The 26,873-nt window shown below is 38.0% G+C and overlaps 3 protein-coding genes across 11 annotated transcripts in view; 1 reads left to right on the top strand and 2 right to left on the bottom strand.

Moving 5' to 3' along the window:
• Positions 1-11,827, bottom strand: part of LOC121941940 (calcium/calmodulin-dependent protein kinase type II delta 2 chain) — a 53,172-nt gene extending 41,345 nt beyond the window's left edge. For 5 of the 8 annotated variants that reach the window (XM_042484970.1, XM_042484963.1, XM_042484969.1 and 2 more), the window contains exons 1-2: positions 11,292-11,826; positions 6,079-6,173 (exon numbers count right to left, since the gene is read on the bottom strand). In XM_042484970.1, the coding sequence (XP_042340904.1) occupies positions 6,079-6,173; positions 11,292-11,353 (157 nt within the window). In that variant the 5' untranslated portion in view covers positions 11,354-11,826. Of the gene's footprint in view, positions 1-6,078; positions 6,174-11,291 lie in introns of all 8 variants that reach the window. The other 3 variants (XM_042484964.1, XM_042484966.1, XM_042484967.1) reach the window with 2 other exon arrangements.
• Positions 11,828-16,368: 4,541 nt separating this feature from the next.
• LOC121942079 (permeability factor 2-like) lies at positions 16,369-17,737 on the bottom strand. 2 transcript variants are annotated; one of them, XM_042485172.1, is made up of 4 exons: positions 17,489-17,737; positions 17,253-17,373; positions 17,047-17,133; positions 16,369-16,775 (listed from the first exon to the last, which is right to left on the bottom strand). In XM_042485172.1, exons 1-4 carry the CDS (start codon positions 17,553-17,555, stop codon positions 16,766-16,768), a joined length of 285 nt encoding a protein of 94 aa, XP_042341106.1. In that variant the 5' UTR covers positions 17,556-17,737; the 3' UTR covers positions 16,369-16,765. The 2 variants fall into 2 exon arrangements, with proteins under 2 accessions (XP_042341106.1, XP_042341107.1); XM_042485173.1 differs by having other exon boundaries at positions 16,369-16,772.
• A 6,548-nt stretch (positions 17,738-24,285) lies between these two features.
• Positions 24,286-26,552, top strand: LOC121942081 (C-X-C motif chemokine 10-like). Its single transcript, XM_042485174.1, has 4 exons — positions 24,286-24,447; positions 24,624-24,753; positions 24,912-24,998; positions 25,570-26,552. Exons 1-4 carry the CDS (start codon positions 24,396-24,398, stop codon positions 25,580-25,582), a joined length of 282 nt encoding a protein of 93 aa, XP_042341108.1. The 5' UTR covers positions 24,286-24,395; the 3' UTR covers positions 25,583-26,552.
• The last annotated feature ends 321 nt before the right edge of the window (positions 26,553-26,873 follow it).

The following is a 26,873-nucleotide window of genomic DNA, read 5'->3' as shown; positions in this document are numbered from 1 at the left end:
ACTGTTCTTTGGCTTCGTAGTACTTGAGGAGGTAGACCAGACTAAAGCAATATGCTGCCAGAGGATGTGTGAGGAAGCAAGAAGAGTTGGGGGGGCGGGGGGGGGGGGTAAATCAAACAGATAAAAAGACAAAGGTTGAAAAGGACACAGGCAGAGTGAGAGAGGAGGAGATGTGGTACCATGTAATTAAGAACGCCCTCACTTTCTACAGAGTCCATTACCCTTGTTAGTCTTACTGTAGGTTCTTTCTGGGTACAGCAATCAATCATTTTTATATCGGAATCCTGACATTTGAAAAATGCAAGAGCTGCAATTTTAATTACAGCTTATATTATGAGCAAAGTTTCAAGAGGTGAACGTTTTATCTGGTGAGTGCTGACTTTTGGCAGCTAAAACCGCCATTTGAAATATTTACAGCTGTAACTAATAAGCTGCAAATAAAACTTGAGGCTGTTGTCTGGTTAGCCTGCTCTTAACATCCTGATATTTATTACTATATTGTCCAAAATTGCTCTTGTTGAGTAACACTGCTCAGTGTTATTTTGAAGGTAAAGAGGGTTGTGTTTGCGCTGTTTAAAATGACCAACAAAGAGAGTCTTTAACTATCTAGCATCATTTTTAAGAATGTATGATAATATCGGCATGTCATTGATATGGGCAACGGCAGATGTTCCCTTAAAATTAAGTATCTGAATTGGGCAACATGATGATTTCTGCAAATATTACAAGCCAGGATTTCTTTTAATTGACAAAGTGACATATACAAAACATAAACCCTCGGTTGAAGTATGTTTCTTATGATGAAGAATGAATGAATATTAAATAGACTAAAAAGCATTGTATTTTAAGTCACCATCTGCTGGTGGACCATCATGATAAGAGTATGTATGATATGATTTTCTAATTCCACTACAGAGGAGACTTTATGACGAAAATTAGGTGGGGAAACAAGCAGATATATTGATATCAGTATTGGTTATCGGCCAAAAGAGTTGTTTCTGCATCGGCATATTGGATAACTGCAAAAAAATCCAATATGGTTAATCCTTTATCATTTTTAGACAGATACGGCAGGGACAAAATCTCAATTGTAAACTTTTAAGTGCATTATATCATTAAGTGTTTTCTGACAGGAGGATCTTTTATAGTTCCAAAATAACCATATTTTTTTCTGTTTTGTCTGCAATTTAAGAACTAGGACCAATCATAGTTCTTAGAACGCCATTTTGAGGACCTTTTTGCTCTGAGAGGAACCATGGCAATGCAACGGCCATTTTAAAAATCTGTTGACTGCGTAAACAGGCAACACAAAGCACAATCCACAGCTTGTAATCTTAAAATAGAAGAAATGAACAATAGCAGACAAATGGACCGACAGTGAAGTCCAGGACTGCCTTCGACGTGACAAAATGTAGCAAAACATTAATTCAAACTAGAATTGCACTGCATTAAATACCATGTTATATTACGCGAGCACACGTCGTTTAGTGTGGTAGGGTTTAATTCAATTCAATTCAAAGGGCATTTGGAAACATGTTTACATTGACAATACACGCAAGAAATATGATCAAAAAAGGTAAATATAATAAGTAAGATCAACTGGACATTTATTTATATACACATCGCTGCGGACTGGGCGACACCCCACCAAATACAAAAAAATGTACCTCAAATCCTGTTACACACTGTTTTAAAGAGTCATATCGTTTAGCCTGGAAACTATGCAAAACCATACAAACCATCTTGAGATTGATCATGTCCCAAACTTTTCTGAGGATATATGCAACCGTGGAAATTAGGGGTGGGTGATATGGCCCTAAAATAGCATCATGATACTTCAAATATTCAGTAAAACCTATACAAAGATTATTTTTAATGTCTTCTAGTTTGTAAAAAAACAACAATAATACCATAATCATGAAAAAAAATTTTTATCATGTTAAAACCTGTATTATCATGAACAAATATGTTATATATATATTATATGACCCATCCTACGTGGAAAAATGAGGCAACTTTGACTCATCAAAGCAAATGTGTAAAATGTTTAATTATAAAAAATTACAAATTACAAACTACAAAAAATAAATTCTGGACTTTTCTGGGCAGTCTCAATTCTCTATTAATTCCCTCCCTAATTTTCACGTAATTTTTGTTGTCAGCTTTACTTATTTCTTACCATTTTTGGACCATTTCTTGCCAAGTTGTTTACTGCCTTTTTCTTATGTTTTTGAAAGAAATCAAATCACTTTGCTCAGGTTTCAAGGGGTTAAATAGCTTGTCAAAGGCACCTAAATGTGCATTGTAAAATATAGCATGACGAGGCCATTGTGTTTTTCCCACTTGGCATTTGTCATTCCACTGCAACAAAATAATGAATGTTGTTGGTTCAACTGTTCTGGTCTGTGTGACGTTAATGTAAGAGGCATTTGGTAAATTATACATATTACAATGAGATGTTAAAATGTATTTTTAAGTTTTTATATCATAACATACATCATAAAAAAAATGATTGGCAAAATCCTGCTTCCAGGCAACTTTTGACAGATGTATTTAAGGCATTTAAATCCATTCCAGGCCTTATTTTTAGATGACTGAATTCAATGCCTTTTAAGACTTTTTAAGGATCTGCAGGGACACTGTACTTAATGTGAGTGAATTTTGAGGGAAACCTCAGTCATTACAGGTTTATCCCTTGAAATAATGGTCAAAAAAATTACAACAAGACAGATTCCTAACATTGTTAATCTCTAAGTACTTTCCACAAAAATATTTCAATTATACACAAACACAAAGATTGCACACAAACACCTGTACTACAGTTTCATGCTGCCTCCAGTGTTTCCCTAATGGTTGGCTGCATAGATGAGCATCGACTGAAACTAAAAACCTTGCTCCTCTCAAAAGATGGAATATTTTCAATACTGTGTGTGTGTGTGTGTGAGAGAGAGAGAGAGAGAGAGAGAGAGAGAGAGACAGAGTGAGAGAATGACCAACATTTATTTTTAGCACCCAGTGAGTCATGTGATCCCCCCCTTCTTCCTACTGATCCCTCTTTCCTCTCCTTCCCTCCTATCTCTCTGTCTCTCCCCCATATCTCTCACTCCCACAATCACATCCTCCCTCTCCTCCTCCTTCTCCTTCCCTCCACTTCAAAGTGAGGCGAAGCAGAGTCAAAGTGACACCATAGGAACAGGGGAATAAAGACCATATGAGACAGAAGACAAATCTTTATCTTCCCAAATGAGGGAAAACTACACAAGGAACAATAATGCAAAAAGAAAACATGTGAAAACATACTATATATATACCAGTGAGGCAAACTGGCTTACACCTCAGCAACATCATCTCTGTTACCATGACACCCCCACATAACAAAAATAACATCAGTGCACCCCTATTACCACAGAAACCGTCCACTCTGAAGGAGGGTTGGTTACAGATCAGTGGATTGGAACGACATCAAGCCAGGAGCAGCGATAATGCAGAGGTCTCTGCAGAAGTGACGGGACTTCAGCAACATGGTGCACTTCCAAAAATGAAAAGATGAAAAGCATAACCAACGCTGTATCCAAACACATATTACCAATTTTTTTCATTCCTCCCTCACTGTAAACATAAACATATTTCTTTACAAACTAATCGTAAGAAAAAATATTGGCATTGCATGTTTCTGCACACCACAGAAACATTATAGGATGTAGCGGATACGTTGAAACATTTCAACAATGCTGTGGTTAAAGTGTGATTAGGTGTATGTACAAATACACTTGGTTAAGGTTAGGTTAGGTAATAATATGTTTTATGCTTAAAATACCCACTTTTGGGGGCTCAATCCTGGCAGGAAATGCAGCAACATCTTTATTTTAAAAAAAAACAACTTTTTGTGGTACTAATCTACTTGGAAATTCAGCAATGTCTTCATAAAAAAATAATTATGATTAAGAAATTTTAAAAAGCTTTCCGTGGCACTATCCCGGCATGAAAGACAGCAATGTTTCAGAAAATAACAACCAACAATTTTTGTGCCGCTATTCTGGAAGAAAACACAGCAATATCTCTGCTGTAGCGTAGCAAACGACTAATACAAAGAAAAGGAACAGTAGCTTTAAATGTCCACACACTGGGAAAACAATTTCCAAATTCAGGAGCTCCTTATACTCCGAGCAGAAACGGAGATCAGCCACCATATAACAGAGAAAGTAAATGATTGTGATTGACATGTTTGCCTTTGTTATTGTTTATAAAGCACTACCGATGCATATGTTGTATGTCACACCAGAAGCAGATGCTCACGTGTTAAACCTAATGCTTGTCATGCCTCTGTTAATCGCAGGATGTCGTGATGCGGTGTATAATCACACACTGGAGCGGAATAACGCTGCCTTCATTTGGTTCCGTTTAAAAGTGCAGGGGCGGAATAAATAGGGGACCTCATTGAGACCCTCTAGCACCATCTCTGTGTAAAAGCAGCTAGTTATGTCTCAGGAAAAACAACAGCTTTTCATGGCACTATCTCAGCAGAAAATGCACCGATTTCTCTTTTTCGTGGCTTTATCCTGGCAGGAAATGTAGTGATGTCTTGGTTAAAAACAACCACTTTACGTGCCACTATCCTGGCAGGAAATGGAGGGATGTCTGTAATTAAAAAAAAAAAACACTTTCTGTTGCACAATTATGTTGTAAAATGCACAATATTGCTGTAAAAACACCAAAAGGTTACAAAACACTTGGGTTTGGTGCCTCAAAAGGATGCTGGAAATGCAGAAATGACAACCAGTTTGACAGTTTTACACTACACTACACCCTGTAGAAGGCACAAGCTGATACGCGTTGGTGTATTTTTAATGTTTCTAGCCCTAAACATTGAAGGCCTTTAATTCTTTTCAAACCATCATATGTATCTGGACCTGGTTCTTTTACACCACAGTTTTTTATTATAAGTTCCCCCATTTTTTATTTATTTATTTTTTTTATTTATTTTTTTAAGTAACCCCTTCCGTGAACACCGGTGGTGTGAGGGACACCTGAAGTGCTCTTGCTGCCTCCTTTTCTTAGTTTGGCTGTTTGTTGCTCTCGCACAGTGGTCTGCAGCCTGACAGCTCGCCTCGGTGACACACCGTCCACCATCTCCTCCACCTTCATACATTACATCACTTTAGAAATGTTGATATGATGCATGTGAAATGTGCAAATGTAACAGATTTGCAGGAAACAAACATTTTCCTTTTTGCAACTTTTTTTCTTCTTTATCCTATATCCTGATCTCACCCACAATGCAATGCAACATTTATTCAGTGATACCAGCAGGCCTTTCTTTAAAATTTAAAACATCTTTACTGCAATGGATTCAAACCTACCCAACTGTTAAGGAAAGCTGAAAGGGTCACATGGTAGGCAATGAGACTAGTGCACAAACAAGTACAATCATGTGCACAAGCACACACACACACACAGATGAGGGATTACAGACACACACGCAGCACATCACAAGCAAATACAAAGTGACAAAAGATAGCAGACAGAGTCATAGTGACAGGACACTGACGCATGCATGAAGGGAGAGGACAAATCTTCAACTGCTGTGAGGGGAAAAAGTGCACACACACACACACACACACACACACACACACACACACACACACACACAGGGTTGTATGTGACAAACATTTACATAGAGACCAAAGGACAGATATGAATAACACAAAAAGGAAGGAGAACGTGCACCACGCAGCACAAAAAAGTGCAAGTGGGCAGCTGCAGCATTTTACTTGATGCATTTGCTCTTTTCTTCCACGCATACGCAGGAAATTCAACCAACCAAAATCCAGATGAGTCTCTGCCCCCTGTGTGCCTGTCTGTGTCTCCCTCACTGACTTCACTTGTTCCCCCTCTGAGCCCCAGAGCCTGTTTCAGGGGCAGCGATGTTCACAGCTCACCCACACGTAACTCAGTGACACTTTGGGACATGTTTTTTTGTTTGTTTTTTTACTCATGTGTAGTGTGTGTTTACTGTGCACATTGGTGTGCTTCTGTGCACAGGTTCTGTGTTCAGGAGTGTGTGTCTTTGGTGTTTACCTCTGGCAGAAAGCTTCTTGGTGTTGATGATTTTTGCAGCATATTCCTGTCCAGAGGAGATCTTCACACACCTCCTGACCACTGAGAATGCGCCCCTGAAAGGACAACACACACAGAAATTATTTTGTTTTTCCCTCATCTTTTTTTTCAGAGGAGTGTACAATAATCAGAAATAAACATGCAAACATAACACTACGCTTAGTATCAACATGTCCCCCATCTCTTTTCCTCCATCCCACTATTCCCAAGTAAGCAGACAAACAAACCAAAAAAGCAAGACAAAAAATGACAAATCAAAGAATGTTCTTTTATAAAACATTCCCACAATGTACATGAAAACAAAGAAAGAACGGTTGCAAAGTTACATTCAGATATATTAGTTGGTTATTGGTTACTGAAGCCTGAGATTACAGATTTTTATTTTGATTTTTTATGAAAATGTAATACAAAAAAAGCAGAAATACTATATAAGTCTGATCCATACCAGCTAATGTATAATCTGAATAAAAAATTGATGCTTAAAAAAGTGGGGCTTAGTGTGAAAAACAAGGCTTCGCTGAGCCTAAGAAAGTGAACCAGATACTTCAAATTGATTGATTTGGAGAAAAGATTATCTCAGTCGAAGCTTGGCAAGAATAAAGCAGAAGGAACATGTTTCCATGGTAACTTTGATCAAACTTATTGCAACCTGCAGGATTTGCAGAAATATGCAAGATGTACTGAAATAAACCTGTTTTCCTTCATGAAACAGCCCTCAGATGTCATACATGAGTTACAGCGAACGAGGCCAAGCTAAAGATGCTGTATTGCAGTCACATTTTAACATGAAATGACACAAAAGCACTGATGCAGTATCTTTGCAGCTCCTCACACAAACACACCCCCACACCTACAGTACACGCTGTCCTCATCGCTCCACGAGACCATCAGCACCGACAAACGTGCCTGCCAGCCTTCTATTGTTTAAGCCATGTGTTGTTCTGGTGTTTCAGGCACATGTATGAAGATCAAAAACTAGGTCGGCTATATTTGAGCGAGGAGAAGAGTGAGAGTGCTGCATCTCTCATCTCTAAATGCAGCCATGGAGACGTCCACCTCGGCTCTGCAGCCACGCAGGGCCACTTTCGCTATTAAACCTTCATCTCTGCCTGTGCACGCCTTTCCTTTCAAACCCTATCTGTTCTCATCCCGTCGAGCTCCAGACAACATCAGAGATATCACAAACAGTTAGACACTTCTTGGATGCAGACACTAGAGAGACAAAGCGGAGAACACTCATTACCTCAAATGAACCCCGCTGCTTTCACTTACTGTACTTCTAATGGCTGACAACTGTGGCATGACGTTACTGTACACTGTGACATTATTTGGTTGAAATCAGGGTTAGGATGTGAAAAATAACAGAAGATTTGTGCCCGTTAAACACTGCTGAGTATATAACATGATGTGTACCATAAACATGTTATCTAACATGCTCTGGAGTGAGCAGCTTGCCACTAAAGCTTACCTCTAATTTATAGAGGATTTGGTAAAGAATATGATCGTAGCATAGCGTGTTATGTAAGAATTTTACTTGACTATCCCCCATAGTTAGGTAGCATGGCACTGTGAAGTGCATATGCTTACTGTGTCTGTTAACTGACTCTGTACAGACCTACATAGCAATACACTAGCTACACAGTAAAAGTACCTGTGCTTTTAAATTTGAAAGTAGCCTCAAGAGGAAGTACACATGTTGAAAAAAGGTTCAAGGTTGGCAGGCAAACTGTGTATGATGAGGACGTTTCTGTGTTTTTGTTTAAAGTTTTCAGACTAATGTTGAAAAAATGGATGGAAAATACTGTGCATGACCAGCTTGAATCATCTGAATATGTATTGACATAAAAATGCCTCACAAAGATGCAAACATATTTGCAAAGGGATGTAAAGACATGGCTTACAGGTAACCAAAGGTCATTAAACTCACAAGACTAAATAATCTTTTTCTTTTTCTACATTTCGATACAGTTCAAATGCTGTATTTTCATCATTATACCAATGTTTTTGCATGTCTTAATTTAGCGGCACCAGCCGGGGCTGAAAACTGTAGCTACTGCATAAGTTCTCTAAAAGGTAGTCAATCTCCATAGACCCCCATGTTAAAATGCACAACTTTAAAGCAGACATAAACATGTTCACACCCTGGTACAATAGTTTTGGTCTCTTTAGCTAATTTCAACATTGAACTTTAAGGGGGGTGAATTTTATATAACTCAACAATTTAAAGCTTTAAGTTATACATAATCAAGGTTGTTACTGCTTTAAGTGACAGGTGGGTGCCATAGCAACGACACTGGTTAGATTACATAACTATGGTGTAGCCCCTAATTCACAGACTGCAGGCATATCCAGAGCTGAATTGTCACATTTTGGTCACCTAAGTCTAAATCGTGTTCAGTGTTTGGTTTTACTAATGGACCCTCTATGGCAGAAATATTCAACTTGCTTTGACTGGAGGCGACTTTTACAAAATGGCAGGAGGCAGTAGGCCAGTAAATAAAGAATATTCATGACTGAAATATAAATAAATACACTTGAGCTCTGTTGGGGGTCTGCTGGATCCTCCTCCATACCTGTTTTTATATATAAGAAATCTGAATGTTGATACTTTTCATGCAGTCTGGTACCTCCCTAGTGAATCAATTCATTTCTATTATTAATAATAAAATAGTCATTGGGCCACCAGGAACCCTATCTGTTCCACAAGCTGTCTTTAGGTCTTTGGGCTAGTTCCATATTTTAGGAAGTCTGTGGTCTTAATCAAATCATCAAAATCAAAGTTCACAATTTACAAACTATGCTGCTATGGTTTATAAAATTAAATGTTTTTTTTCTTGAATTTCACGAAAAACAAAAAACCCACTTAATTTTCATCCAACGTTAAAATCTATAATCTATTTCATATTTTTTTCCATCAGTTACAATAACGTGATTGGGTAACACAGTGCAGTCTTTTTGAAGGAGTCTGCAATTAAACTGCATAACCACTCAACTACAGTGTGACACTGACAGCAACAAATGCAGAAGTGATTTTCATTGTGATGTCTTACACGACGTCAGCAAGTTTCATGGGTCTCCTATTTGATTTTTGATAGAGAGCAGCCTGGTAAGAAAGATGCATCAAAAAATCAAAAACTTAACTGCATTGAAATAAAGAAAAAATGTAACATATACAGGACTGATTAATATAGCTGAGGGGGAACAACTTATCAACACACTATGATGGTCCTTAAACGGCTGAATCTTTGAGTGACAATTTCCTTAACGTATCTTTAAATACTGTGCATATCTTATTTAGTTTACTAACCTTTCCCACATTGCGTATAGCACTGCTGCTGCCTTCATGTACCCCTCCGAAATATTGTATTTACCAGATTTATTACATTACGATATTTTTATTAAGTTACAAGCACATGAAAGTCATAATTACGCATGGGAAACTGGGAAATTTTGATGATACCCAAGTTGCCGAAATGTGATGTTTGAGTGACGTTTCAAGGCAGCACAAACGCAGAAAGCATGGAAACAGTGTCAACAATTGACTGAAAAATATTAGAAATTTTGTTATTTTGTTCCTGGTAGCTATCATTTATTTTTAGTAGTTGCACATTTTAGCAAAATATAAATAAACTGGAGTCAGCTATCAACCTCTTTTTCTAAAACGCAATCCATCCTCTTTGTAGCTTCCGTGTAGTTCTCACTTTACGATCTCAAAGCACATGAACACAAGAAAATCAGAACAACTTCAACACTTGGAAACTACAACCTTCTGACATCACATGGATGCAGCATGCGTAAATATCTGCTGAAGTAACCAAGTCAGTAAAATTGAAACAATATGATACAATATGATACAATGCGATAAAATATGATACAATATACTTTATTGTCCCCTAAGGGTAATTGGTCTGTGCTGCACAGATAATGTCTCCACAGTTACAATAAAAACAATAAACATGCCATTACATTAAAAACACAACAGTCTAAACAAAAACAACATCAGATGCACTGATTGTACCGAGATGATGAAACAATCAAAATATCAGGTTATTTGGTCTAAAAACAGTGTGGTAGCCTACTTTTATTTTACCACTGCCAGCTACTCTACTGTGTGTCAGTGGGAGAAAATGGTGCTGCTCGCAGCAAAAGGATCAGGTGAGTTAAAAGGTACTATAAAAGCAATATGGCTGCATTATTAATGACAGATGGTGTAAGATGAGCACAGCATCGGATCATAAACGGGGCTGAAGCTGTAGAGGAGATTTCTCCTTCTTCAATGGAAACAGGGGCTTCCCATCAGGGGGGTGCTAACAGACCAGCTCCTCCAGTTAGAATGCTTAGTGGGAGACACTGGGTAACTGGTAGGACATTTCAATTCTCTTTCTCTATCTGCTTTGGCTGCAGACATCAGGGACAGTGTGTACACTAAGCACAGGGGTGCTGGGCAGACTGCAGGTCATGACCACACAGGTACAAATACACGTCCATGAGCGAGCGCGTGCGCACGCAGGTATCTCTCCCAGTCTCCCAGGGGTGAGGAATTCCCTGCTTGTGTCTGATAATTGACCACAGCTCGGTGCTTGGCTGGGGAATGTGTCATTGCCAACTACATGGTCTGCTGTCGCATTATTGAGTGTGTATTTCTGTCACGCGGGTGGAGGAGAAGGCGGAGGAGGGGGATTTGGAGAGATGGAGGTAGAAAGGGAGGGGGTGGGCGACCAAATCTCACCATTTCACACACCCTCATGCCTTTCACCCCAGTTCAGTTTACAACATGGGAGCTCCTCGCCCTCCCGTGGCACCCCCTCCCAAAAGGTCGAAATGCAACATCAGTGGCTGCACAGGATGGAGGCACATGACGACACGCTCGACTCGACATCTCTCCTAAGCGCAAAACGTAAGCAGGGCTTCAAATGAGGGATTAAAACAAATAGGATGCCATCGCACACGCCTGCAGGATACATGATAGTGTATTTAGCTCCCTCCCGCATCACAGGTTTCACGGTTACACTATCAGCAGCGCGCGCGCGCACACACACACAGACACACACACACACAAAACGCACAGACACACAGAGACCGGAATCCGCGTCCCTAAGCCAAGCGGCCTATTACATAACAGGCTGACATTTCATACAGAGATGATGCCAGATGATAAAAACATGCTTCCTTACTTCCCCAGCTCCTCGAACAGCTGATATTCGTCGGTAAATCTCGTGCAGATCGTTAACGCCATCCTGAAGGAAGGTGCCAAGGGGTGTGCGGAGACGCGGATAAGGTGCACTCACAAACCACCACACTCAGTCGTCAACACCGCCCGGTTTTTCGTCCTGGACCCTGCAAGGCAAACTGAGGGGGATTCATGCACAGCTGAAGCGCATCGGCGGCGGGGAGCTCTGCTGGGGAGGATTTCTGCGGCAAAGAACGCTGCCTGCGCGGAGTGCTTCGGTCTGGACGGACGGGGGAGCTTCCGGCAGTGTCGTGGGCTGTTGCTTTGTTTTCTTCACATGGAGCGGCTTGTCACGGCTCGTAGACGCAGCATTTTGTGTGCATTCCGGTGTCTCTGGTGTGTGTCTGTCCAGCGCGGAGTGTCGTCTCTCTGCGCGCATCAGACGCCGCACTACCGCACCTACCCCCGGCTGTGCGCTCAGTCCCGCCCCTTTGCCTGCATCCTCACACAGGCCAATAACAAACAAACAAACAAACAAACAAACAAAACAATAACCACAGGAATACTACTAAAACAGATAAACAAATAAATATATTAATGGCAAGTGTATTATTTTAAATATTGACAATAGTAGTCTACATAGGAAGGGTACATTTGCATTTTTTTTTATTTGCGTTTAACCCATTAAAACCTGAGCAAATTAGCTAGATTTCTGTCTAACGAATATATACATATATTTATTTATTTATAAAAATCAAACAAAAAACACATTAATTAAGCTGCGAAAAAAGAAAGGAAAAAGTAAAATAAATAAATAGGGGATTAAGAACAAACACAATATATATATAATATAGATATAAATATAGAGATAGATTAAAAAAAAAAAGGTCAATAAAAATGATAAATATAGCTTCCTGAATATCTTTTCATATTTTTTAAATTATTACTAATGAACCAATAATATGATACTGATTTAGCGACTTTGTATATTGTTGAAATTTAAAATTACAATGTCTGATTAAAGTCCTCTGCAAAACCACATTCAATAAGCTTTATTTATCCATGTTGTAACAGTATTTAGGGTTAGGCCATGTGAGGTCATTTCATTAGCAGCATCGGTGCTGCAGCTGCTAGGTTGACTGCAGTTCAAGAGGGAAGTGGGAAAACGGCCAGTTGAGGACACACTCCAAGTACTTCCTCATGTGCAAAAGAAAAGTGCCTGTATTGATAGAACAGTGAATTATTGGTTATTTTGTCATTATAAAACAATATTTAACATAGGGGAATTAGATGATGAGAGATACACATAGGGGCCAGGTGCTTCTACCATCATATATCACATACAAACAATCACAATATCTATATATCACAAACAAATGAGACCTGTTTCATCTTTCAGTGGAAAGTATTAAACTTCCAGCCACTCCTGAAAGCAGTGTCCCCCGCTGTCACCTTTATGCAAAGTCATCTTGCTTGATCAACCAATTGTGTGGTGGGCCACATGTAGTATATTTTAACAGGCGAGCGTGAGGGCCACTATTGGCCCCTGGGCCGAACTTTGGACATGCCAGTCTGAAAGAACAAGTTTCCTTCATTTTGTAAATTTGATGTTTACACCGTTTTGTGCTGACTGTGCATATTAATGGCTACTCATGTGAATTTAAGGAATATCTAAATAAATACCTAATAATCCAGTTTTTGATTTGTAGTGTGAGAATCATTTCTTATCCTGTGAAAGTAAAATGGTATTTGATTATTATACACAAGCCTTGAAAAGGCACATGGATGGGGAAAGTTAACAATATTTTAATCTGCTTCTGTCAGCTGTTAGGCTACTTTTCCTCCTAAAGAGACACTCCACTAGACTAATGTATTTTAGAAAGAACTTCATCAAAGCTGAGGAAATAACCTCAATGACGTCATCTAGGCGATGTCAGCTTGGGGGTGAACATTTTAAACAGATTGCATTGCAAAGAAGGGTTTAGAGTTGAAACTAACAACAATTTTCATTATTTTTCATTGATTTTTTTAATAAAGCCATAAATTGCTTTAAAAAAAAAAACAGAATTTCTAACGGCTTAGATTGTGTGGAATCCAATAATGGTCATGAATACTGATCTTATGAAATGATGTCCACAAAGAATTTCTCACAGTCAAGTTTCTGAATGTGTAACAAAGTTTTGCAGTTGCAGATTTGGGCACGTGTGAGAAAGTTTTGTGCACACCTGTATTTTGCACATGTGCATTGTTTCTGCAAAATACGCAGAGCAACAAGCTTGGTACATGCTTGACAGCTGAATAGCACTTGACTTAACCAAACAATATATTATATTCTGTATATAATTTGGAGAATATTGAAGACATTGGCCTGTTTAAGAACTACCCAGAATCGCCACTTACGACAGCTACAGCAACAACTTTGAGAGGGATTCTGCCCTTATCTGAGTTGCAGTGTGTGTATGTGTGTGTATGTGTGTGTGTGTGTGTGTGTGTGTGAGCAACTTTACTTACTGAGAACAGCGAAGCACAGGCCTCTAGATCAGAAGATGTAGGTGCTGAGTTACGTTCTGAAAAACAACCCATATAGCACAACCATGTAAGTTTATTGAGTCACAGAAACTAGTACATTTACAAATGTATTTATTTATTTTTTTTAACTAGGGGAAAACATCTAGGGAAAAAAGAAAAAGCTAGGGGAAACTAGCTAATTACAATTACATATTTGAAATTATGTTACAGAAATATCATGTTCTTTAGTACTTTTTCCAGGTATTTTCCTTTTTTTAAAAATTTAATTAATTTTTTTATAACTAATTTTTCAGGTAATATGTTCTTGTACTAATAACCAATTTCTTGTAAATGTATTAGGCCATTTCTTCTTTTATTTCTTTCTTCCCATTCTTTTAAAGAAATAAAGTCAACATGCTTAGGTTTCAAGGGGTTAATGTAAAAGTACCTTCACATGAATGAGATTGTAATGGCAAATCCATTTTTTTTAATTCACTACCAATCAGAGACTCTCAATATTCCAAAAGAAGAGGAGGTGGAATTATTACAAAAGATGATGATTTCAGATACTTTTTTTAGTTGCTCCTGGGACCTGCTTAGTTTACATGTTACTCTTTGATAATCTACAATAAACCTATTTCATTTCCAGTTCTGTTTTTGAAGACTGTTGTTGTCTTTTATTGGGTATTTGAAGTATGTGGGTACCAGTCAAAGAAAAACAGATCAGGCTGAAGACATTTATCCCACAGAAGTTACAAGGTATAGCTGTGAGGTACAAGCATGGACTTTGACCATTTTTACATCTATTTTTCACTGTTCTACAGCTACAAAAACTTTTTTTAAATGCAAACATTATATCTGTGCGCACAAACCTTTTTTCACACGCACAATATACTGTATTTCTACAGCTAAAAAGCTCTATTACACATTCACCTAAGTTAAACTTTGGAAAAAATAATTTGTTATCATGATTTTACAAGTTCAAAATATTAATGGCCCTTAATGACTGAAATGTCTGCCAGCAGCCAATTCCCCAAAATCTTAAATTTGTTGTCATTGAAGACATAGAAAACAATAAATACTGACACTGAAAAAGCTGGATGCAGTCAAATTTTGGCTTTTGCCATTCAAAAATAAAGGTAAAAGCCAAAATAAATAAACACTGTTTAAACAAATAAGTATTTAAATGTACCAAATTAACCCCAAAACTAAAACAAGGTAACACAAAACACATGGCCCGACTGCAAACAATTACGAAACAAATGGCTAAACCAAACCAAAAACCAGGCAAGACAAAACAGCAGTGGTAACTGTATCTATGAAACAAACAGAAGAAGCATTGTTAGTGGGCCTAAATGCTGACTAAAATGTAGTAAATCTTTACCTCATCTTTACCTTTCTGTTTGCTTTCTGTTACCCTCATGGTACCTCAGCTCATTGGGGCTCTCTCTTTTCAACAGGAACCCAAAAACCTTTTTTAAAAAAATGAATGGGCAGCACAGCAGCAATAGTATTTGACTCTGGGATAAAATCTCACCAGTCAGCTGGAATAAGCAGACTGTGACAGAGACAGGGGAATTGATACAAAATGCTCAAAATACCTGCACTGATTTAAAAACCAGGGAGTAGGAGGGGCTATGCTCACTCTCTCTACAGTGGCTCAGAGAGACATGAGCCACTGGCTAAACCAGCATGTGCATTTGTTTATGTTGGTTGCCATTTGCTTGTGTTGTCTAAACATAACCACATGCCGTGCCATCCCATCATGTGCATTTGTTGACATCACTGTAGTGCCATCACCATCCTGGAACGCAGATTGCAGATGCAAAAGGATATCTGAAACATAACATGTAGATGCAGAAGTTCACTGCAAAGCAGCAACATGTGACAACTTGAGATGAGAAAGTGTCACAGCCCCCCAACTTTACAGAAGCACAGCATTACAATGTAAGGGAGCGCCTGTAGCTGAAATCATAACTGAACTATCTTCGCTGTTGCAGCTGCATTCAAGTGATACTAGTATTTGTGGAGGTTTGAATGTTGGTGCAAATGCAATAACAAGTCCATGTGACTTACAGCACAGTCTAAGTTTACTGATTTAGGACTTCGTTCATTGTTGAAATTTAAAATTACAATGTCTGATTAAAGTCCTCTGCAAAACCACATTCAATAAGCTTTATTTATCCATGTTGTAACAGTATTTAGAGTTAGACCATGTGAGGTCATTTCATTAGCAGCATCGGTGCTGCAGCTGCTAGGTTGACTGCAGAGGGAAGTGGGAAAACGGCCAGTTGAGGACACACTCCAAGAACTTCCTCATGTGCAAAAGAAAAGTGCCTGTATTGATAGAACAGTGAATTATTGGTTATTTTGTCATTATAAAACAATATTTAACACAGGGAATTAGATGATTAGGGCCAGGTGCTTCTACCATCATATGAGTTTGTTTCAAAAAAAGATGTATCAGTTACTAGAAGCTAAAACTCTTTGCATGGCTACATCCTTGTGAGGGACATACAGCACAAAAGACAAAAATAATAATGTGTAAGAAAGAAAAAACAATGAAATTCCACTTTCAATTTCATAGAAACTTCTTTATTAAATCTACAGGTTGTCCACAGACCCACACAACTAAAACCAAATACATTATTGTTTCATAAATACATCAATAAATATGTTGAGCACATAATTTGAAGACATACAACAGTAATGCAGTGCAACAGGAGCAGCCAAATGGGAGTAAGTGGCTACAGCACACAAATGACATAGAAACAAGCAGAGACTTTGTAATAAATAATTTGTTTGATACAAACATAACATTAGTGGTTAAATTCAGTTGTCATCTTCAGAGTTTGATCAGGACACTCAGTAGTATTCTGGTATTAAAAAGAGGGATGATGACAGCAAATACTTCTCGGTATTTTTCATTTGTCTTTAAACAGTTCGTAAAGCGTGACATTCCTGGTCTGTTTAACTTCTGCTGCAGAGAAAAGAAACAGAAAAGAAGTTATATAATTATTTCTAAGCATTTTTTTTAGGGCATTTACTTGTCTTTTAATTTATTCTCTCATTTTATTTACTTATTCTTTTATTTATCTATTCTTTTTCAAATTAATTTTTGGTAAATGTTTTCTTAAGATGCTTATTGTCTTCTTCCAATGTTTTTGAAAGAAATCAAGCCACTTTCTTTAGGTTTCAAAGTAAATCATGACAGTACACTGTTATGTTTGAATGCCATTAGAGGTACTTACTTGGACATGATCCTATTAATCACTTTCTTCACCCAGGGAGCTTCTGGGTCCAGGCAAACCTCCAGGCCAGACCTTTTTAGAGTGGCACTGCAACACCAAGCAAGAACCAGAGATAATGTCAGAACAAGTCCATAAAGTGACAGAAGCTTTAAGTATCAGGATCATCAGTCTCGTGATGGGGTGAAGGCTTTAAAATGAGCTCTTACATGATCTCAGTCTCATCGCAGTGGGAGTTGGGAGGAATCAGCTCCACCTTTTCGATGTGTTTTCCGATGGGTTTGCTTTCGGTCAGGATGCAGCGGCAGTGCAGCTCCACTCCAAGGCTTGCTGTTTGGATGATAGAATATGGTTAAAAAGTGCAACAAGTGCAGTGATAGCTGAGCAAAAGTGCAACATTAACAGATCAAATGCAAAACTTCACACAAAAAAAAGAAAATCTTACCTTCACTGACCACAAGGAAGGCCAGGAGCACAGCAATCGAGATGACAATAACTCTGCAGCTCATCATTTTGCCTTTTACAAGTTCTGTAAAATTATTACTAAAGATGAAGAATGTCTTTCAGGAAGCTGTCTGACGAAGCCTGAATGTCAAAGTACAGAGGAAGCTTTTTATTCCACTGAATCCTTTTTCTTCTTCTACTCAGTTCTCTTCTCTTCTCCACCTTTGCTTTTCTTGCTTCAGCCACCTTCTTGCTCAGCTGTTTGAATGTAGCGCTGAAGAGCAGAGTCTCTCCTTTTATAGCCGTCTCCTGGAAATGACTCACTTCCCTGGTTGAGGCAGATTGCGCAAGGTGGGACTGTCAGCATGTGAGCGGGAATTTTTCCCTGTAAGTTGTTTTGAGTGACACCTCTGACTTATCAGGAGCGCTCATGGGTCAATATTTGACACTCATGCAGTGCTATCATTCGGAAAATCACAGTGACTAAAACTTTGCAATGAATTGGTTGATGTGCCAGGGGTGCTTAAGACAAATTCTTTAAGAGTAAGACATAGTTGTGAATGGTGTGTTGCACCAGCGAATCTATTCATCAAGTGACAACTGATTAACAGATGGCATGCGATAACTACATAAATTCTGTGAATGAGCGTCTGACGAATTTAATACTCAGGTTTCATCACCTACAATTTCACCTTCAGGATTTGAAAAGTATTTGTACCAGGAATGCGGTTATGACCTTTCGCAGTGGCTTGTTTTTCACACATTTGGACATTTGAGATTTAGCTGTCAACAACTGGACAACCACTAAAACTCAAGAACAAGAGGTTTCAAACACTAGGGTAAGGTCCAGCATGCACTGCCAGGTTTATTGCTGTTTGAATTCAAAAGGTTAACAGAGCTTGTTCAAGGTCCAGTCTGAAGGTCTAAGTCACATCTAGCAGTGATGTTGCAGAAATTAATCTAGACGCAGCGTTTGTACATTTGTCCATTCTCTGCTACGGTAGGGAAAAAATGGCGGACTTCATGTAAGAGGACCCACTCAGTACATAGATAAAAATGCATAGGCATAAGTTTCAAATGAACATTTGGGGAGACATATATGAAAAGGGAAGTTTTGGGGTCATCTGCCAGAAATTTCTGAGTGTGAAACATTTAGTTCCTGCATTCTGGTGAATTTTCATGCACCAATTTGAATGTTTCCCAAAGAATTTGAGTGTAAGGGGGAACGACAGCCCACTTTCATTTTGTGTGTTTGTTTTCTTAATACACGTTCCTTTGTATCGTTCTGTTTCCCCTCTCTAAATTTGAAGGTTTGTGAGGGTTCCTACATGCATTGCAGTCAGAGTTCTCCATGAGTTCCCTTTTCATCAGCAGCAGTTTGTGATTTGCAGGATGGATAACTGATCTTATAGGCAAAAAGACTAGCAGTGTGCACATTCAAAAGCAGTTAAAAACTAGGTCTGAGGAAGGGCTTGGGCCCGAAAAGTCACATGTGGAGGAAATAAATGTTCACTGGAAGAATATTCTAGTGAGCAGACTCTATTTTTGTGAATAATTGATCTGTCAATTCATTCACAGCAGATCAGATTAGATTGATGGATGAGAAGAGCAGCTGCTGGGAGTGAATACAAATTTTTAGACCCAGCAGAATGAATGGTTAAGGTTCACTTTCGATGCACCTGATGTTCTACTGCTCCATCTGTGCCCAGAGTATCCTTTGCACTACGAGAGTTTGTTGAAATAAATAAACAAACGGTATGTATATTTCAGCAGCATTCCTGAAGAATAGTCCAGCACCAAAAATAGTGAATCTCTTTGTGGCAGCAGATGTTTTAATTATGGCGGGACACTACAATTAAATGAATCTGTGGGAAACCCTGGATTTGTGCCTTTTGTGTGTCAATTTATAGCATAAATGTCTGTAATGGCAAAATGAAAGTCTGCTGCTAATTTAATAGTTTTATGGGAGGGGTGCAAATCTACATTTTAAATGTTGGAGGGGACATGTTCCCTATGTGCCTTGAAATCTATGCCTATCCATGAACAACTAATTATAAGGTAACAAAAACATAATAATTGTTAGATTTAGATTCAGGTATATTTATAAACTAATGAAAACATACACACTGGATCTTTAAAGCAATTTTGATATTTAGAAAGAGACAGAAAGAAACCTAGTGTTTTAAATTCCTTTCAAAAAGTTGGTTGTACAATTCACCCATTTCAATAATGCAGTTACAATAAATGAACAGATAAAATCTCAAAGGTTTTGACATTTTAAGCCAGGCCCATGCATTCCAGATTTAAAGCACATTATTGCAGATGGCAATTATGACACTCAAACCCATCATATAGCACCGGCTCATGCATAGAACATTCCTAAAGAAACAACAGGCAGGCACCATGCCAAAAACTTTCATGGGACTGAAGCCTGACACAGCCTCAGCAAGCTCAAACACATCCGCCCGTACGTCACTTCAGACTCTCTCACAAAGCAGAAGGAAGTATGGAGTAACTTCCAAAAGGTGGGGGGTGACACACTAACTCTAAAACTGTTGCCTCACTTAAACAATACGTGCTCTGATTGCATGCTTTATATTTCTGTTAAGAGTAAAATCATTTGATTTTAGTTTTTTTTTTCCTTAATACAACAGGAAGTTAAATAAATCAAACTTTAGAAATCGACATGTCCTTTTGTTTTCAGTCTGACTTCATAGAAATGAAAACCAGATGTGATGATCAGATTTGGTTTTTAAAAAAAAAAAAGAGGATGTAATGAAATTTGATGGAAAGTTTCTGATTAACCGCTATGACCATTAGAACACATATGACCTTGCTTACCATGTGATACTAAGTTAAGCAAGTTAATAATAACTTTTTTAGAATGAAAAATATAATAATTAGAGAAGGGTTTAGGATGTGTGCTGTTACGGCATTTCATATATATTTACATATGATAATGACAAAGACAAACAAAGAGAACTCCTTCAGCAGGATCAATTTTACATACACACACATACACACACGCATGCACGCACGCACACACACACACACACACGCACGCACGCACGCACACACACACACACACACACACACACACACGCACACAAAGTCTGTAGCTTCTTGGGATCAAAAGGGGAAGCGTGGCGAAATCCTCTCTCACAGCATGATACATAGATGTTTGGATATTCCAAAACTTCCCATTACTTCAGTTAAAACTTTCAGTGTTGCAGACCAGCAAACCACTTCATTTTTGTAAATATTCAGCTCCATACTGTGGTTAAGACAAAACAATTGACCCTGCATTGTGATAATGGTGCATCATTTATTGTAAAGGCAAGAAATCTAAGAGGGATCAAGTGATGGCAGTGTGCCACTTTTGTCTAGACTGAAATGAATCAACAAATATTGTCTGCATTGCTGTTTAATTTTGAACACATATTGAAGTTCTCACAGGCGGATTATGAAACAATGGGCCTCTAGGCATATGCAAAGGGCTCCCAAACCTGTTCTATAAAGAAGCAACACACATACTTTGTGGTGGTTTTGTCTCCTTTTAGTCTTTTTTGTCTCCTTTGTTGTTGTTTTCTGTATTTTTAAGTCATTTTGGTGATTTGGAGTTCATATTATGTATTTTTTGGCAGTTCTCTTTGAAGTTGTTTTGTGTGTCTTTGCAGTTACTTTGCTTCTCTTTGTGTTCTTTTTGTGTCTCTTTGTGCTAATTTTACAGTCTCTTTCTGGTCGGTACATTTTAAAAGACAAAATGGAAAAACATTTTCCAAGTGAATGCCAAGGGGGCCTTTGACACATTGGGGCCCCTGGGACTTGTTCCCCAAAGCCCTCCTTCTATGCAAGTTCTTCACAGGATGTCTGCTGATGACTTTGGTGATTAACTAACTTTCCTTTAGCCCCACCACTGAGTGGAAATTTTCACTTTTTGCAAGTGAAACATCTCAACCTCTGTTTGGTACAAACATTAATAGTACCCAGACAATATCATTTAAGGATAAGATAAGACCATGTTTTGCCCTCAAATACCCACTTTTGGAGAGCACAATCCCCGCCGAAAAAGCAGCAATATTCCTGGGAAAAAAAACAACCACTTTTCATATCCTTGATGGAAAAACAGCAACCTACCACTAATAAATGTCATCTTAAGGGGCTAAAAAAGTCACTGAAATCATTGCAACAGGTCCCTAAAAACACCCATGTGTAGGGACTGAAAACAGCTGGAGTTACAGCAACAACAAGCTGAAAAAACAACCGTTTTTTGTCTGTTGGTCTCAAGGAATGGTCTGCAGCTGTGTTACCTCACAATGACAAAGTCAGCTTATTATTGTCACTTTAGAAATTATGATATCTATAATTCATGCAAATTAAACGTTTTTGTGGTTTGCAGGAATGCACAATACCACCCATAGATGTAGATTTCAGGGGTTGACACAGGAGAAATGTACCCCTCAAATTCAGAACATGTGCATTTGTCCCACCCCAGTAGAAACATGAAAGTGTCCGAATAGTCTTATTTTGGAAAAACAAAGACATTTATGGCATAAATTGTTGCAGAAAATGCAAAACCTGGTGCAGAGAATTGCAAAAATATGCATAGCATTCCATAAGAGTATAGTTTCCACAGAGAACATAACTGCACATTTAGAGAGAAGCTGCTTTGTTTTGAATGACAATCTGCCTGATAACTTCTACTGTCATCACCCTATGATAAAATACAGTTTACAAAACCAAACATATGCACATGCACACAGAACATACTGATACTGTGTACGCAACAGAGTTAACAAAGGTGAAAACAGGAGCTGGGAAAATCAGGAATGAATCACCAACTGTCACAGCCCACTCTTTCTTTTGTGTGTGTGTGTGTGTGTGTGTGTGTGTGTGTGTGTGTGTGTGTGTGTATGTGTGTGTGTGTGTGTGAGAGCTGAGAGGTGTGCTTTAGCATTACTGTGCCACTTCAGCGAGCACATGCTCCATTGTAACATGAATTGGTTTCAGCTGAGCTATTGTGAACTGGTGATAAAGATTACAAGGAAGTGACAGCCAAGAGGAAGACTCAGAGGAGTCAGTCTCTGGAGATTCCAGGAAATGTCAGGGACTTTTTAGATTTACAAGCTGGAGGTTGAAGTTTCACTGCTTTGTTTTGTTTTGGTATATATCTGTGGGTGGTTAGCCCTGTACGAGTTTACATTCCATACGTGTGTTACGGCGTGTCTCTGACATTAAGTATCATGCCTGGACAAGCTTGCTGGCTTGCCATATAGATAATATACACGAATGCTCTCAACCTTACTTTTGCACGTGCAGTACATTATTATTATTTTTCAGCTGTTGTTTTACACTGTGCATATTTGCAATGAAAGTAATAAGTCACAAACTGTCTTTTATTCTTGTTATTTGACAGTATTATAAACATTATCTACATGGGGTTATACCCTGAATATAATTTACTTCTGCAGACTTTCATGATTTGCAGTGAATTTTGAGTGAATTTGCTCCATGAAGTTGCGAGGCTCTCTGCAGTCATAAATCAAAACATTTCAAAATGCTTAAATTTAAAAAGGAGGAGAAGGAGTGGATAAATACAGTTGGTTTGGCTCAAATATCCAAATTGTAGAAAACTCCTTGTTAAGAGACCTCAGCTGCAACGATGCAGTGCCATATGTAATGGGAAAATTATTTGATTTAATAAAAGCAGTATTTAAAGATCTTCTCTGGCTTACCCAAAATATCATTATAGTAGAGAGGATAAAATAAACAGATCAAGTCTGTTTGGCATAGATATCCAGGTTTTAGATTCCTGCTAAGTGACATTGACCTTTCTTAGGAAAATCCTTTTCGCTGGAAAATTCTTTTCTTTTTCTGTTTTTTTTTTAAATCACAGACATCTCCAAGGTCTGCTATGTGAACTAGTGCAGTGAAATGGAGCATGAATCCTTAAAAGAAAATAAAAAAAGAAAAAGAAAGAAAGTTTGTTTCTTTATATCATGACTCGACGGAGCCACAAATGTTTTTTTCTCGAGCCTCCCTCATTGGTAAAATGCATTGTCCGCTCTTCAAAATAAATAACCATAGTTCACAGTTTCTGGCTATGATAAGTGGTGTCATTTCTAACCCTTTAAAACCTGCTTCGTTATGTGTTTTTGTGCTGTGTTCAGTTGCCCTTTTTTAATCTATTTAACCTTTTGAACCTGAACAAATTTGTTTGATTTCCTTAAAAAACATGGGGGGAAAAGGCAATGACCAACTTGGGAAGAAAAGTCCCACAAATTGCAAGAAATTAGTAAAAAGCAAGGAAAAAAATGACCTGAAAACTAGTTTAAGTTGTGTTTCTTCTTTTAACTGCTTATTTTCAGGTCATTTTCTTGTCACTTTTTATTCATTTCTTGCCATGTTTTAGGCCATGTGTTGCTGAGTTGTTCATGGTCAAAGAAATAAAACCAATTTGCTCAGGTTTCAAAGGGTTAAAGAAAACCTGCCTTTCAAACCAACTTGTAGATTCTGGAGTCCCCAGGGGAATTTAAGATAAATACAAACTATGACAATTTAACATTGATTATCCTCCCCTAAGCCAAATCGAAAAACACAACTCCCTCTCCAGTGCTTAGAAAAGTATTTGATGTGCCTCCCCTGTTTTGCACCACCCTCTCCCCTCTTTACATGCAGTCCCAAACTACTTCAGTCCAAAACTAATGAAGTGGTTGTTCCTCGGGATTGCTGATGGAAAAAAAAAAATCAGTTCCTTTCAATAAGGGGAGGGACAAATGATTAAAAAAATGGTTTATAGAGAGGACTTGCATCACAACTGCAGAGAGAACAGCTCAGCTTTCAAAGAATGCTTGCAGACTAACACTTAAAAATTTGATTGTATCTCTGAGTTCAGCTTCAGAGCAGACATGTCTTTTATTACTATTGTGGCAGTCCTGGTTTTCCTGACAATCCCTGAGGGTGAGTCTAATCCGTCGTTTACTTTTAAAATCTGAACAGTTTCGTCTTGGAGTGAATGCCTTTTGTCTCCAGCATCCACGCATGTGATTTATGCCAAGTTTCTGTTTGCGAGCTGCATTTAGCAATCAACAGTGTGCTTTACTTGTCCAGATTTTGACATCCTCTCACAACCGCAGGTATCAGTCTGGATCATGCAGTGGTTCAGCGATGTCGATGCATCAGCAAGGAGAAACAGCCCATCGGACGTTACATTGCAACAGTGGAGGTGCAACCCCCCAGCTCCCACTGCAAAGACACTGAGATTATGTGAGTCCTAGGGCCAAAGTTCAACAGCTGTTCTGTTCATTTGTAGTGACAAAGCATGTCTGAATTACCCGTGTCTTAATGGGCCTGGTGTAATATAAAAAAGTCTTATGGGAAATATTGCTGCATCTGATGTCTGTGACCTGTCTTTGATACTGCAGTGCCACTCTTAAAAGGGATGGGACAAAAGTTTGTCTGGACCCTAATGCTCCTTGGGTGAAAAAAGTGCTTGAGAGGAAAACGTCTGAGTAAGTTTATCTTTTGAGAATATGAAAAGATGAACACAGACCTCTTATGAACCACAGGAATTTTGATTAGTCATGTTTAGGGTAAACAACTGAAAGCAATGTGACTGCATTGGTCTTAAACATGTTTGTAAACAAGGGATTTTATCACTCTATTGCCAATCGATAGGCAACTCTGGCTTTTTCATGGCCATTATACAGTTAGTCACTCATTTAGGTTATATGCTTAGTCACAGACAGGGGAAATATGTGGATGTTTACAGAATTTAAGTCCACTTAAGTCACATATTTCTTCACTTTTGACTTTCCAGGAAGCTGGTTAATCATTAGTCATTAAGTGGCAAAGTGTTGAAAGTGAGTGGCGGCAGCTTTCCTCCAGACACCAACGGAGGAAAAATCCCAGTATAGTTTATAAAAAAACACTCTAAATTGAGAAATAAAAACAAATATAACTCAACGTCAAGCCATAGTGCTGATTTTAAAGAGCAAATAATCATCTGCCAACAATTCTGTAATGAATTGAAGTGATTTTAAATTGCCTACTCTATAACATATGCACATTTTTCCTCTCTAGGCAGACATCTTGAAGGAAAAACCTTCACAAATTTGGCTCAGATGTAAAGAAGACCCTGAAGCATTTTCATTGCCACTGAAGCTCAAAGTGGAAGCGTGGATCGCACTGATGGAGCACAAAGAGCAATTTTTTTTCTAGATGAGGAAGATTCATGTGGCAGCTTCGAGGTTGATTGTCTATCCAACTTTTTTTGTGTTGTGTGGTCCAGCAAGAATAAAGGCACGGTGACGTAACTCTGGCCAATATGGTGAATTTGTATGTCTACTTCCTTTAGAAGAGCTATTTTTGTAAGCCATCGAAATACTTGTATTTTAACTGAAAATTGGGATGAATGTAAATAACTGTAGGGTAAATGGAGAACAAACTAGTATTCTGGTTTATTTGCAGACTGCAGGACAGAATGAAATTCAAGTGTATGAACCTGTTTCCAACTTTTTTTAACCAATCATCTTCATTTGTATATTTACTACTATAGCGACATACAGTTCATATTTTACATGATCAAAGTCAAGTGTACATCTGTCTTCAAACAACATACATTTTCATCTGAAATGTTAAGACAGTGACTAAATTGTGGCATTAATTACAAACCAAAAATATCTGTCAGTGTCTCTGTCCGTATAATTTTGTTAATAATTGTATTTACGTATATTTACCATTAATTTGTTGCTTATTAGCATGCATATTAGTGGCAATTTGGCTCTTTATTAGTCATTATAAAGCACATATCTAGTCACATATAGTCAACAAATTATAGGCCATTAATCCTACTTGTTAAAGAATAAGATTTTTTATTTTATTAGAAACAGACCCAAAATTGCAATCAGTAAACTCACTTAATCTATCGATTATTTTTTCGATTAATTGCTTAATCTATCAAGTATTTTTTCGATTTGTCTATCGATATTTTTTTATTGATCTAACTAACTAACTAAAGAGCAAACACAATAGTTTGATAATAAATGGCTTCACCCAACCACTAACCGTGAGTGAAAAGTTTGTGTTTTTGTATTATCATTCATATTATCTGAAAAATAGCCAGAAAATCACAAATTTTGCCAGGGTATGTAAACTTATGAGTGCAACTGTATATATATGTGTGTGTGTGTGTATAGATTTTATATATTTTGTATTTTAAAATTTATTTTATTTTTTGTATTTTAATCATATTTAACTCTTATTTAGCACTCCGTTGCTTCTTTTTTATTGCCTTTGACTTTTGAGCTGCTGAAATGTTTGAATCTCCCGAGTGTGACATTAATCAGTCTAATCTAACCCTAGCTGTTAACATTAATATTCAAATA

This window comes from Plectropomus leopardus, chromosome 4, assembly GCF_008729295.1.
Source record: "Plectropomus leopardus isolate mb chromosome 4, YSFRI_Pleo_2.0, whole genome shotgun sequence".
Lineage (NCBI taxonomy): Eukaryota > Metazoa > Chordata > Actinopteri > Perciformes > Serranidae > Plectropomus > Plectropomus leopardus.
Note: the sequence above shows the minus strand (reverse complement) of the source record. Positions and strands in the feature narration are given on the sequence as shown.

Bases quoted from the DNA above. Each gene is read 5' to 3' on its own strand.
- LOC121942079 (XM_042485172.1), bottom strand. From the start codon at position 17,555: ATGATGAGCTGCAGAGTTATTGTCATCTCGATTGCTGTGCTCCTGGCC. The intron at 17,374-17,488 runs GTAAGATTTTCT...TCATCCAAACAG, and splicing joins CTTCCTTGTGGTCAGTGAAG to CAAGCCTTGGAGTGGAGCTG. The intron at 17,134-17,252 runs GTAAGAGCTCAT...TTGGTGTTGCAG, and splicing joins TGCGATGAGACTGAGATCAT to TGCCACTCTAAAAAGGTCTG.
- LOC121942081 (XM_042485174.1), top strand. From the start codon at position 24,396: ATGTCTTTTATTACTATTGTGGCAGTCCTGGTTTTCCTGACAATCCCT. The intron at 24,448-24,623 runs GTGAGTCTAATC...TCACAACCGCAG, and splicing joins TTTCCTGACAATCCCTGAGG to GTATCAGTCTGGATCATGCA. The intron at 24,754-24,911 runs GTGAGTCCTAGG...TTGATACTGCAG, and splicing joins TGCAAAGACACTGAGATTAT to TGCCACTCTTAAAAGGGATG.